Source organism: Podarcis muralis, chromosome 1, assembly GCF_964188315.1.
Source record: "Podarcis muralis chromosome 1, rPodMur119.hap1.1, whole genome shotgun sequence".
NCBI lineage: Eukaryota > Metazoa > Chordata > Lepidosauria > Squamata > Lacertidae > Podarcis > Podarcis muralis.
In genome coordinates this window covers 41127945-41141209 of record NC_135655.1, presented here as the reverse complement: position 1 = coordinate 41141209, position 13265 = coordinate 41127945, and the positions used below count along the sequence as shown (strand labels likewise).

The 13265-nt window shown below is 39.5% G+C and overlaps 2 protein-coding genes across 3 annotated transcripts in view; one reads left to right on the top strand and one right to left on the bottom strand.

The window, feature by feature from the left end:
- Nucleotides 1–13265, top strand: part of AVEN (apoptosis and caspase activation inhibitor) — a 106644-nt gene that overhangs the window by 14362 nt on the left and 79017 nt on the right. The window contains exon 2 of the mRNA XM_028722068.2: nucleotides 9407–9578. Within this exon, the coding sequence (XP_028577901.2) occupies nucleotides 9407–9578 (172 nt within the window). The remainder of the gene's footprint in view (nucleotides 1–9406; nucleotides 9579–13265) is intronic.
- CHRM5 (cholinergic receptor muscarinic 5) overlaps nucleotides 1–13265 on the bottom strand; it is a 60349-nt gene that overhangs the window by 22918 nt on the left and 24166 nt on the right. The gene's annotated exons all lie outside the window — the stretch shown is intronic.

The following is a 13265-nucleotide window of genomic DNA, read 5'->3' as shown; positions in this document are numbered from 1 at the left end:
ATTTACAAATGTTAGTAAAAACTAAATTTAAAAAATAACTAATTGCCAGCAAAAATGAATAGTTAGGAATTTCTGTTTGACAGCATGGAGTTTGGACTTTGAATAAAATTTTATGATGATTGTTCCAGTTGTGTTTGCTGGGGGGGGGGGGTGGTTAGGTCAAATGCTTTGCCTGCAGAAGTTCCTGGTTCAATCCTTGACATCTCCAGATAGGGCTGGGAAAAACTGCTGTCTAAAACCCTATTCTGCCAGTGTAGAGCACCATCGATACCTAGTACTGATAGATCAATAACTGGCTTGGTTTGGAGGTGGTAGCATTTTATGTACCTGTGTCTGATATTTCTTGTGCTTTGAAAATGAGGTACTGCGTTTGGAAGAGGCTTCTCTGTTGATGTAAATACTAATAAATGAATTGTGCACACAAAATCTAAGCACTCTGATGTTTTGATTCAAGGTTATAGAATGCTTTTCTACTTGCAGGTCTGCTTTCAGAGAAACTTTGTATTAAGTCCTCTTTATAAGGCATTTTCTGCAGGTGGAAATTAATTCCTGAGTACAAACAACAGTGTCTTTAAAGTACAGATGAATGGTGTCATTTATGAATAGTGCATATAAGTTTAAATGTGTGACTTTTGCCTTCAAATACATGCAAGCAGGTGTCTGATCAGGGCTAGTCTGTCATGCGGCAGGGTAAAGCAACATGCTTCAGGCTGCAACACCATGGGTGGTGGAGGAAAAGAAGAAGGCAGAAATGTCTGAATGATGCAGCAAGACTTTTTAAAAGTGTCCGTACCAGAAGGGTAGCACCATTTGTACTCTGCTTATGGCACAAAAATGTCTTGAGCCAGTACTGCATTTGATCCTTAGTAGACAACCACTTGTGTATACTTTTAAAAATATACATACATACACACACACACACACACACACACACACACACACACACACTGTGCCGTGCATGAAATTTGTTTTTTGTTGTTGAGGCTTGTTTTCTGATAATGAAAATAGTGGTGTGAAGCTGACTTTATATGTGTGTGAAATGGATTGAGGCAACTGTAGCCATGTATGCCCATGTGTTGGAAGGTGTGGGAGAGTGCTTTGTAAATGATCCCCTAAGTGCTGGTTTTTATGTTTTTTACAACATGAGTCATTAGCCTTTTCAGCTGGTTGTGAATGAAACAGCTGAAACTAGAAAACCACGTGAATGTACATTTTCTTCTTAAAACCATTAGTTGCGTTAGTGGTTAGTAGTTGCGTTATTTTCTATTGCTAATGTTTCTGGAGTCTAAAACCCAGGTAGCATGTAACCATTTCTCCTTACTGACATTAGGTTTAAAGGAAAACAACAACCAAGTGTTTGATGGAACCTTACAGACTAATACATTTGTTGTAGAGCATTCCAACCCCCGAGATCCACTGTTCTAGATGCTCTGCTAGTGAGCAGCATCCATTGCACTGTCAAACAGTGGCAGAGGGTTGAAGATACTCCAAGTAGATCCATTGCCAACCCTGCTGACATCATGTGATGGCAATGGCCCTGATCCAAGCCCCATTTGCTGCAACAACTTGGGAGCTGGCACTTTCTGTCCTGCCAGTTTCAGCAATACTGTGGAAGCTACACCACTCCATCAAGTGCTGCTGCTACCAGTTGAGGGGTTGGATGGATCCGTTAGCATTTAATGTGCCACAAAACTCTGTGCTGTGTTTGCTGTAACACTGAACCTCAATCATTTTGTTGGTTTGTCTTTTCTGAAAAGTAATTAGCAAGTGAAAGAAGCTGCAGGAGCTGTAATCTTAGTCTCTAATAGTATATATTTTAAAAGAATGAACAAAATGGTTAAAATCGAGGTTTGACAAGGGTTTTTTTAAAAAAACATGTACAAGTTCTTATTTTCCATTCTTTGTAGAACAAATATGGGGTGGCCTAGGGAACAGCTGGCTTCCTAGATGTGCAAAGCAAGATTGCTGGAAGCGCTGGCCGCAATTGTGCCTCTGTTATTTATAATGTGACAAAGAATGTGATATTTTGTTTTCATTTGGGAAAGCAAGAGTATCTGTGCATATGCATTTTTCTAGCACTGCTAGCATTTCAGTTTTTCACATGGAGCCTGAGTAATGCAAATGGTTATCCATGTGACAATGAAAGCAAAGCCACCAGATGAAGGTGTTTCAATCCTGGAGGCAAAATGGTAGTCCTGTTTAGCCGTTTTTTCAAGAGTGCACTAAATGTGTTAAGGAGTGGGACCCTGTCCTTCTGGTCTTGACCTGATGTTTCATATTAAGTCAGACAATAGAAAACAGGAAGCAATGCTCGTACAACTGTAGTCCTTAATGTGATCAGGACCCCAGCATACAAATGTACGCGCACTGGTGCTGCTTTTCAGATTCCCTACACAGTGCGTATCGGTAGATGTTGAGGTGAGGCCCATGGGGCATGGTGATATTTGGGATGGGTGACAACAAAGCATAGTTCACACCTCATATGACCTCCTTCCACACATGTTTAACGTACATCTGGGTCAATGACTGAACAAAGCTGGGGTCCCTGTTACAGCACAGGTCAATGTTTGTTCTTCAACTCTCATTGATCCTAATTGGCAGTTATTTTATTTGTAAAGCAGTGTTACTGGGTCTGCCCCCAAACCAAAAACCACAAATAGGACATGCAGATGAGTTGCAAATGATGATTCCTGATTTGTAGGGGGTTGGACTAGATCACCCTTGGGATTTCTCCCAGCTTTACATTTCTGTGATTCTATGTTCACAATTTAATGTTAACATGTGGCGGGAGAACTCCTCATTTGTATCTATAGGCACATTATTAGTGTTGCTTCTGTTATGTTAACAAAATTCAGTCACCTAGTCTTTTTCTTAGTTTTCTGAGAGAACCAATATATTGGTAAAAGGACAAGAAAGGACCACCTTTTTCTGTTTTATGCTCCATATGAGGTCAAAGCTAATGACCTGGTGTCCAATGTTGATGAAGTGTTTTTTGTAATTTTGTGGTCTTCCATAAATGTACACAACATAGATTAGAAAGTTGTGTGCCCACTATCTGTTTCTGTAGCTGACCTTTTTTTCTAATTAAACCTTTTACCTTTGGTAGATCTCTCTAAAGGTCACAGATGAAGGAAATAAGTGAAAGAAATCATTCTTCATTGCATGAATTGCATGAGGTGTAATATTATTGGCAGTAGGAGAATGATTGAGAAAATGTTATAAACTATCACAGTTACTGAAGGGCAGTACGGAAAGCTGTATTTATGAATGCCTTAAATGTCAGAATGAAGCCAATACAACGTATGTAAACTAATGAATGCAACATATTTCCCCTTTCCTAGATTTGTACTGTCCAGTTCTGTACTGTCCAGTTTTATAATTTTGACAGACTTTATTCATTTAATTTAAGCAGTACTGTTTAAAATAGCTGTGTATGAGCAGCAGAAAGGCAGAAACGAACATTTTAAAGCTCAAGAAAATTTATGCTGTTCTACGTTCAGATTTTAATAACCATCTTCAGGCAAAGTCTGAAGAGAGCAATGTACAAATGCTTGAGGAGTGCTACAACTTTAACAGTTTGGTAGTTTCTGATAAAATTGTGGTTGAGTTATTTTTACCAATGGTTACTTTTGAATGAATAGCTAATGATTAATTGGAAGGATATTGGGCTTATCTTCACAATGCGCAACTGGGAAAACAGGAAGTATAATGGAGGACAATTTAATTAATTTCAGTGAGACAACAAACTGAATTGTTTGATTTCTCATCACACCACCTCTTCTATCAGCTGCTAGGTTGCCAAAGGAGCAACCAATATAATTTATTATGCCTGTCGTTACAAAAAAGGCACAGAAATGATGTACCTTCCCCAGCTTTTGTATTTACAGAGTAGAACTAGCATTTTGACTTGCAGCTGAGAAAAAAACAACTTGTTTCTGATTGCAGAACTAGTCACTCTCCGATACTTCACAAGAGAAAGCTGTGTTATCTCCCGGGCTATATTCATTTGTGGTTTCTTCTGAATGTGTTGAGTCTAGTTATCTTGATATTTGTGAATGAGTTCTTCCCTGATTTGCCTAAAGTGTTGCCTGATGGGAATTCAGAGACACCAAAAAATAATAACGGTTTTCAGTGTAGGAGCTGAAGCAAATACAGTCTGCGCTGGAAATGATTGGTACAAGAGGAGACTCATGAAGCCTACACAGATATAGTGAGGAAACACTCCTATCGACTTTGTAATTCCCCATGTAGTCCATGAAAGCATTAATAAGTGGAAAGAAGCCCCACAGAGGTAGTAGACAAAAAACCCATGAATTATAAAGACAAAATAGAGCGGGAAGCTCACTGTGTCCTGTTGGGTAGGATCAGTGCCTTCCCATTCAGTGTCTTTTAGCTGCCATACCTCCAGCATTTTTGAAGAATTGTGTTGGGAATGGTTTTAGTCCAGGAGTCAGCAAACTTTTTCAGCAGGGGGCCGGTCCACTGTCCCTTAGACCTTGTGGGGGACCGGATTATATTTGAGGGGGGGAATGAACGAATTCCTATGCCCCACAAATAACCCAGAGATGCATTTTAAATAAAAGGGCACATTATACTCATGTAAAAGCACGCTGATTCCCGGACCGTCCGTGGGCCGGATTTAGAAAGCGATTGGGCCGGATCTGGCCCCCAGGCCTTAGTTTGCCTACCTATGTTTTGGTCCTACTGTGGCTTGAGGTTAGCCTTTCAGCCAAGAGTTGTGATGGGGACAAGTGTGTGTGTAAATATATATTGATTATAGTAACTAATAAAACAAACAAAAAATTGAATATATATGCAAACTGTATGTCTGTGTAGTCAGTGCAGTGCATGCATGAGAGCCACTGCATGCTTGGTGGTCTCTGGCCCCTATAGTTGCTGGCATGCAGCGCTTGGAGAGTTGGCCAAACTTGCATGTGGCCTTTGATTCTGCCGTGCTCTGCTTCTTTTATTTGTGGATAAAGCAAAAGCAGCCTAACTCTCCAGTGCTCTCTTGTCCAAATGAAACTAAACTGAGTAGCACTGTCTCTGGAACGTCTCAGTGGTTGGGGAGTTGATAAAAATTATGTACTCTTCCAAGGAACTTAAGGCAACATAGCCAGGACTTGCCTATTTAATTCCTATAACATGTAGAGAAGATTCGATTGAGAAATAGAGAGTAGTCCAAAGTCACCGTCATATTTGTTCGTTGAAGTGAATTTGAACATGGGTCCAGCTGATCCACTACACCATGCCTGCATATATAATAATAATAATAATAATAATAATAATAATAATAATAATAATTTATTATTTATACCCCGCCCATCTGGCTGGGTTTCCCCAGCCACTCTGGGCGGCTTCCAACTGAATATTAAAAACAGTACAGCATCAAACATTAAAAACTTCCCTAAAGAGGGCTGCCTTCAGATGACTTTTAAAAGTAAAATAGTTGTTTATTGCTTTGACATCTGCTGGGAGGGCGTTCCACAGGGCAGGAGCCACTACCGAGAAGGCCCTCTGCCTGGTTCCCTGTAACCTTACTTCTCGCAATGAGGGAACCACCAGAAGGCCCTCGGCGCTGGATCTCAGTGTCCGGGCTGAACGATGGGGGTGGAGACGCTCCTTCAGGTATACTGGACCGAGGCCGTTTAGGGCTTTAAAGGTCAGCACCAACACTTTGAATTGTGCTCGGAAACGTACTGGGAGCCAATGCAGATCTCTCAGAACTGGTGTTATGTGGTCCCAGCGGCCACTCCCAGTCACCAGTCTAGCGGCCGCATTCTGGATTAATTGCAGTTTCCGGGTCACCTTCAAAGGTAGCCCCACGTAGAGCGCGTTGCAGTAGTCCAAGCGGGAGATAACTAGAGCATGCACCACTCTGGCAAGACAGTCTGCGGGCAGGTAGGGTCTTATATGATTGTAGTGGTCTGCTGTGGGTACATTCGTACACCCCAGTCTTCAGTGGTGTATCTGATTGCGCAATAGGTACAAGAGGATGCCTGTTAGATACTGCACTCTGTTGAATTATATGTTCCTTTCTCCCACACTGGTGCAGTAAAATTTCCACTTTATGCATTTCATTCTCCGTTTTTGTTTAGCTCCTGTAGTAAAATGTATTTTGTTAAATATTTATACTTGACCTTTTATACATATTTTGTGAAAATGGGAAAATTACTAATCCCTGTTAGGTGCTTTGAATTGTTGTCATCTAAGTTCATAAAACCCAGCTGTGTTTTTAAAAGTATATATATTTTTAAAAGTGGAAAGCAGTGGCAACACTGACAATAGGAGGCAAACAAGAACAGTTGGGGGAAAGGTTATTTTACTCTTCTATCTTTCATAACTACTGCACTAATAAAGGCAAATTATATTCTAAGGCATGAGTATATTTAAAATAAATGTGAACTCTGCATTTATGAAACTATTTGGAGCAGGCTTTGAATGTGAATACTGTATTTTCAGGTCTGTCCTTGAAGTATGAAATGAAATTACAAATTGCAAGCACTTGCAATTTAGGTATATCCACTAAAATGTAGAAATCAGTGAATTTGTGGAATTGGCCTGCACTATTTTACATTGCTATGAGAATTCCATAGTTTAATTCATGCTGAAATAGAGAAAAATGGACCACTATGCGGTCATAGATATTTTTCCACTGTTATTTCCATATGCAGAAAATTGTGTTTTGATTTAATCTTACTGTAAGTATGGGGTTGTGGGTAGAACCATCTGGTTGCTAGGACAACCCTGGAATGTTCATTCAAAAGCTAGCAGCTTGGAGTGGGTGGAAAACCAGTAGAACTTGTCAGTTACAATTGGCTTGTTGGAGACAGAATGCAAGGATATTGGTGCTGGAGGTCTATTCAGATGTGATTTTTAAGGATAGGTTACCATTAAAATGGTAAATGGTTTGATTGCTGTGGATTTTTAGTTTCTGACAAATAGTTTAAACCGTGACTTAAGATGAAGTTTACAATAATTCAAATTAATACTTAGCAACTAGGTCTGAAAAACCTAACAGCAGTCTTAGACATGTCTGCATGTCTACTCAGAAGTAAATGCCGTTTTTTTTCAAGTGGGCTTACTACTAGGTATAGCAGTAATAAAATGATAATAAAATGAATTTTATTAAGGGACTTTTAATGTAACCCAGTTACAACAGTTGAATTTTTAATTTATTGCTGTACCTAAAAAGAGTGACCATTGGCTAAAATATGCAAATAGGAGGATGGAAGGTGGTAATGTTGCTGAATATGGAACATCTGGGGATCATCATTAATTGATGACTAAAATACTGCTAACCATGGTAGACACCAATACTATTGTGATGAAGGTTGAATTGAAAGCCAAAAGCCCTTGTTCCCTTACCTCTGAACTTTGGCAAAACTTAATATGAATCAACTTGAGTATATTCCTATTGGTGTGTTTGTATGTATACTAAGACAGCAGTAGCTGACTTCAGCATTCAGGTGCCACACCTTCTGTTCTGTCAACATTGCTAACTTGGCTTACTCATCACGAGCCCTTAAGTTGATGATATGAAAACACTTTACTGATAGGGTAAATGACTGCTGTTTGCTCGCATACAGCAACTTACCACTAGCTTTCAACAGATCTAGAAGTGTGCTTGACAAAAAAAGTCTTCAGACATAAGATCTGTTCCCTTCCATCACAGTGAATGATTCCCTGGGGTTTTAATTTTGGTTGACTGAATAATTTGCTTTTTGGTCAGTTGGAGTAAATGTTATAGCCCATCAATCTTATTTAGTGGTGAAGAATGTGAACTGTGAGCCATAAACTCATTTCAGGGCTTAGTCAAGCCCGCTGTCACCTCTTATCTCCAGCCTTTGTCTCCGTCAAAAATGTGAGGATAGTATTAGTGATTATGGTGTAAAATGGTAATGATTAGGCCCGGGCAATGTATTGATACATCATCCAGGACCAGTAGGAGGGGCAGACCATGATGGTGGCTTTACTCGGTGCTATATCCCAGGTGAAACAGATACCACTTCCGAGTCCCTCTTTCGACCCATTCAACATTGGGTTGCTGGTAGCAGAGGGACTTGGGAGCAGTAGTGCTTTCACCCGCGATATACTGCCAAGTGAAGCCGCACTTGCTCTGCCTCTCATACCGCAGAGGGAGGAGCAAGCTGTATCACAGCCTAGGAGAAGAGAAATAGTTATGAGCTATTTTCACTGTTTGCTCCAAATTTTGGAGGACCCTGGGGCAATATGTTCTTAGGAAGAGAGCTCTGTGGGTAGAAGTACTGTTTCACTGCTTTCTCTAAGAACCCACCGTAAGCAAATCTGCAACAGGAGCAAAGAATTTGCGGGAAAAGATCTAAGTGAACTTTCATTTCCAGGCTATCTAGAGTGTAGCTTAAGTTGATAGCTTGCTATGTTTCTGATGAAGAAAAGGAGAAAGAAATTAATTTCCAGATTAATGAAGATAAAGATGTTTAGACTATGGGGTATAAAGAGGCACAGAGCAGAATAATCTGACTCATTGACTTCCTATCCTCAGCTAGTTGCCAAGTGCTTGTTATGAGCATGTTCTCCCACATTTCTTCTGCATAGGTCAAGAAATGGTTTTCCATTTAAAACAAGAGATTAGCAGCTGCTAACAGATTTCAGTTAGCATCATATTCTTGTTGTATGTTTAATTCCTGTAGATAATTTGTGATACAATCTGGACATTAAAAAGGAACAGTAAATGGTTTAAGAATAGTTTGAGAAAGTGGGGTGTTGATAATAATAATAATAATAATAATAATAATAATAATAATAATTATTATTATTATTATTATTATTATTATTATTATTATTATTATTATTATTTGTACCCCACCCATCTGGCTGGGTTTCTCCAGCCACTCTGGGCGGCTTCCAACAAAGATTAATAATACATTAAAATGTCACACATTAAAAACATCCCTGAACAGGGCAGCCTTCAGATGTCTTCTAAATGTCAGTACCATGGAATAAACCTTGGCCCAGGGTTAAACCTTGCTTTAAACTTTAACTGTGAAAGAGCATGAAGCCTAATGGCACACAACTGAATGTAAGGGGGTTATAATAAATGGGCTACCAGATATTTTGGTAATCCATCACAGTCTTAAAATTGAAGAGAGGATAAATGTAAATCCCCTAGATCAGCTGTTTACTATGACACTAGGACAGTGTTGCCATGTTGCCATGAACTTTGGTGTCACAGACAGATATAGTAATGCAGGTTCTAAGTACTGACATGCCAGGGCAGGTAATCTGGACATGCCTACTAAATGAAATGTTAAATTGGGACATTGATTTAAGGTAGCTGTCTTGATTTTTCAGAAAACCAAGCACAGATTAAAAGAAAAGGCTAATTAAAGCTCTTATTCAATCTTCTTGCTGCTACATGTCATAGGCCTCGGCTGATCTTGAGTCACAAGAAGAGGAAAAAGAAGAACAAGGAAGTTATTCAAGAAGAAAAGTAGTTTCCAACTGGCACCGTTATGAAGATTCGGAGAAAGAAACACAAAATGACAATGGTGAATCACAGCGTGGGACAGACTTCAGTGTTTTGCTTAGCTCAGCAGGTAAGGAAGAGAAATCACAAACAGCGTTTAATTTTATATGTTGCATATTTGTCTCCTCATACTGGCATTTGGAATGCCTCGTTTTTGCTGCTGGTAATGGAATTCTCGACAAGAAGACTGATTTAATAATTCGCTAGATAAAAGCCTATGGGCAGTGTTATAACAAGAAGGGTGAGAGCATAGGAAGCTGCTTTATAGCAAGCTAGGCCAGTGGTCCATTTATCTTAGCATCATCTGCACCACTGGTCTTCAACTAATGATTTGGGACCCACTAGTGAATTGCGGCCAGATGCAAGATGGGTCACAACAGGAGCACTACCATCATACAAGTATATGGTAAAAGATTAAGAAGTAAATCCCCCAATGCATATTTGAGTTAAAAGTGGACTCTGAATCTGAAAAGGTTGAAGATACCTGATCTACACTGACTGCCAGCGGTTGTTCAGGGTTGCTGACAAGTTGTTTCCAGTGCTCCACCACTGAGCTGCTGTCCCCTAATTTTATTTATTTATTTATTCCGTTTAGATAAGATCCTATATCAAGATAGGGATGTGTAGCAGCTTTGCACTGGGGCTGAATAACTAGGTGAGTCAGGTGATTTGGAGTGATTTTACTCCTCTCAGTTACACCATGATGTCAACAAAGTGACCCAAGTTGGATCAGGGCCTCCATAAACCTTTGCGTTGGACTAAGGTTTCTGTATTCTACTTTTTTTGCAAACTGCAACTCTGTTTTTTTTTGCTAAACTCTTTAAGTCTGAGAACCACAGTCTGTCAGACTTACCAATACCTGCTATACAGATGCCAACAAATCCAACAATTTTAGCAAAAAGGGAGAACCTGGATGTGCATTTTGGACACATGGGCTCAACTTATAGGACAGTACAGCATTGCTTAGTTTCAGCAAAATGAAAGCTGTCTGAGCATTCCGTCCTCAAAGCTCTATAACTGATGAAAATGGCTGCCAACATCTTTTGCTATAAGAATTGGAAATTTATTTTTTGTTAGTCATTGATGTGTGTGTGTGTATACACATACATCAGTGTTTCCCAACCTTGGGCCTCCAGCTGTTTTTGAACTACAATTCCCATCATCCCTGACCACTGGTCTTGCTAGCTAGGGATGATGGGAGTTGTAGTCCAAAAACAGCTGGAGGCCCAAGGTTGGGAAACACTGACATACATAGACTTTTTTGTGACAGTACTCGGGTACAGAGTATTAGCACCCATGACACCTTTATCAATATATGAGTACTAGCACCCTTTTTTAAAAACCAAAAAAGCACTCCGGGTGTGGGCAAATTCATTCTGCTATGGGCTGTGCGAGCTGCAGTCCTATTACGTCTGTGTAGGCTTGTATAGTTCTAGTAAGCCTTTCAAGTAGTTTAAAGGCAAGCTTACCCTAGCTCTGACAGTGTCTTGGACTGTACCCATTGACAGTTCTGTATTACAGCTTTGCATGTGTATGTTTGGATGTTACGCCTAATCCTTGGTCTATCATCTGAGACAACCTTTTCTTTCTTTTGGGCTTTATTTCTGGTAAATAAATCATGGCACGGTGTAATAAATCATGTGCTGTTGTTCATCTGAGGTTGTATTTACCTAATTTTAGGACATGCTAAGGAACAGATGATTGTTATTATGTCCTGATATGTAAAACCACAGAATTCAAAGAGGGTAAACTTCCTTTCTCCCTATGACTGTAATCAGCTTCAGTGTATTGAACAGCTTCAGTGTATTTAACTGAGAGTGCGTGTATGTGAAGATGAAAATAGCAATTTTTTGTCAGTTTGAAGTATTCATACTTTTCCAAGTTCTTTAGGAACGTTTAGAAGTAGAACTAGAGCATTAATGGATAAAAAAAAGGCTAGTGACTTTGGTATGTGACAGTTTCTAAACAATTTTGTTTGCATGAACTCCATGTGTGATCTTGCATCTGAAAGTCTAATCAGTTTTGGTTAGCATCATTATATTGCCATTCAGGTCATATCTTGAAAAGAAGTAGATTGTTAATGTGTGCATATTGCAAAACTTGAAACATAATTTATTTTAGTACATTTAGTACATTAACGCTTTTATCTTTTTTAAAAATTTGGATCTGCTACAAAATGTGAAGATGGCTTTCAAATTTGTATCTAGATTTCTCTGGAACACTTGAAGATATTAGAGGTGAATCATTCAGGTATTGAATATTTGCTGTTTTGAGAGTCTTGTTATGCTGAGAATGCAGAGGAGAAAAGTAATAAATAGTATTGATGGGTGGGTGGAATTGAGTGAGATGGGCGCACAACCCCAGAGTCTGTCAAGACTGGCCCGTACGGGCAGGGGTACCTTTACCTTTACCTTTATATGTGACACTAAAGATAAGTTACATTTATACCTAGCTAGAACAATTTCTTTGAATTTTATTACAGTATAATTTTCTCTGCAAAAATAAAATATATAGAGTCTTGGGCATTGTTAGCTCTTTGTTATTCATTGTAATTTAGGAAATACATAAATAGAGGTATAGTGCTAATAAGCATTTTTCAAAATGGATTACTGAATTTCTGTTTGAGGCAGGTGCCCTTAATGAGGCATAGAGATGAGAGATGAGCTCCTCCCCACATGAAACAATGTATCCCTACTCTACCCTGTCAGCCCAGTACAGGGTATTGCATGCCATGTTGAACTGTGCTTTACACACCAAGTGTCCATGACAACGTCATTCTTTTTTATTTATTTTTTTGCTTTTATGGGTCTTCTTGCTAGGGACCTAAAATAAATGCTATGTTGATCAAGGTCACATACTTCCCCTCTTTCCCTTTCATCTAGAAACTGCAGGCTGATGACAAGTGAGTGCTATCATTTTATTTTTGAATTATGTATTATATTAGGTTTCATCTTGCAATTTTTTTTTGGAACCTTGACTTGTAGTGGAAAGCAGGGCGCTTAGTAGGAGGCTGATGAGATACCAGTAAGGGGTGTGGTATATCCGATTGGTGTTTTGCTTTTCTAAATGATTTTTAGGCTGTATTCCATTGTAAGCCATTTTTAGCACTTTCTTATTTGCAAAGGCAGTATAATTATTTTAAATATATATATTTTGGAGGAAGAGGTGGATGGATGCCCATGGTTGCAATCCAAAAGCCCTTAGAAATAAGTAGTGCACATGCAGTTGATGTTAAACTGTTTCGGATGTAACAAGCAGCCAAGGGCTCCATATCAGTGACTCCAGGTGAAGCTCCTTAGGTATTTTTGAGGTCACAAATTGTCAAACAGAATATAGGCAGGTGTAGCTCTCTTGCATGCATGAGAAACAGAGGCCTCTGCTGGGTTTCTCTATTGTAGCAACGCTTAAAGGTAGAGAATCCTACTGTCCTTTTGGACTTGGTCATCCTAGTTAGGGAGTAGTAACTAACAGCTCAGTTCAGTTTCCAGAGACTTTCCAGCTGGCCCTACTGTTCACCCATTTTCTCCCTTACAAGTCAAGATGCAGCAAGCAAAGGCATTACCACCACTTCTACCTTCTTTCCTTATGCACTTCTGTGTTGTTTCCCCTGTAGGTCTGTGCCTTGGCTTATGTGGGAAAGTGAACAGCCGACAGGCAAAAGGGGAGAACTTTATAAGCATGTGCTGCTCTTCACACTGAGGGCGTTAAAGAACGTACTGTCTGTGTCTTGGCTGGTGTAGAAATTAGTCTGTGAATG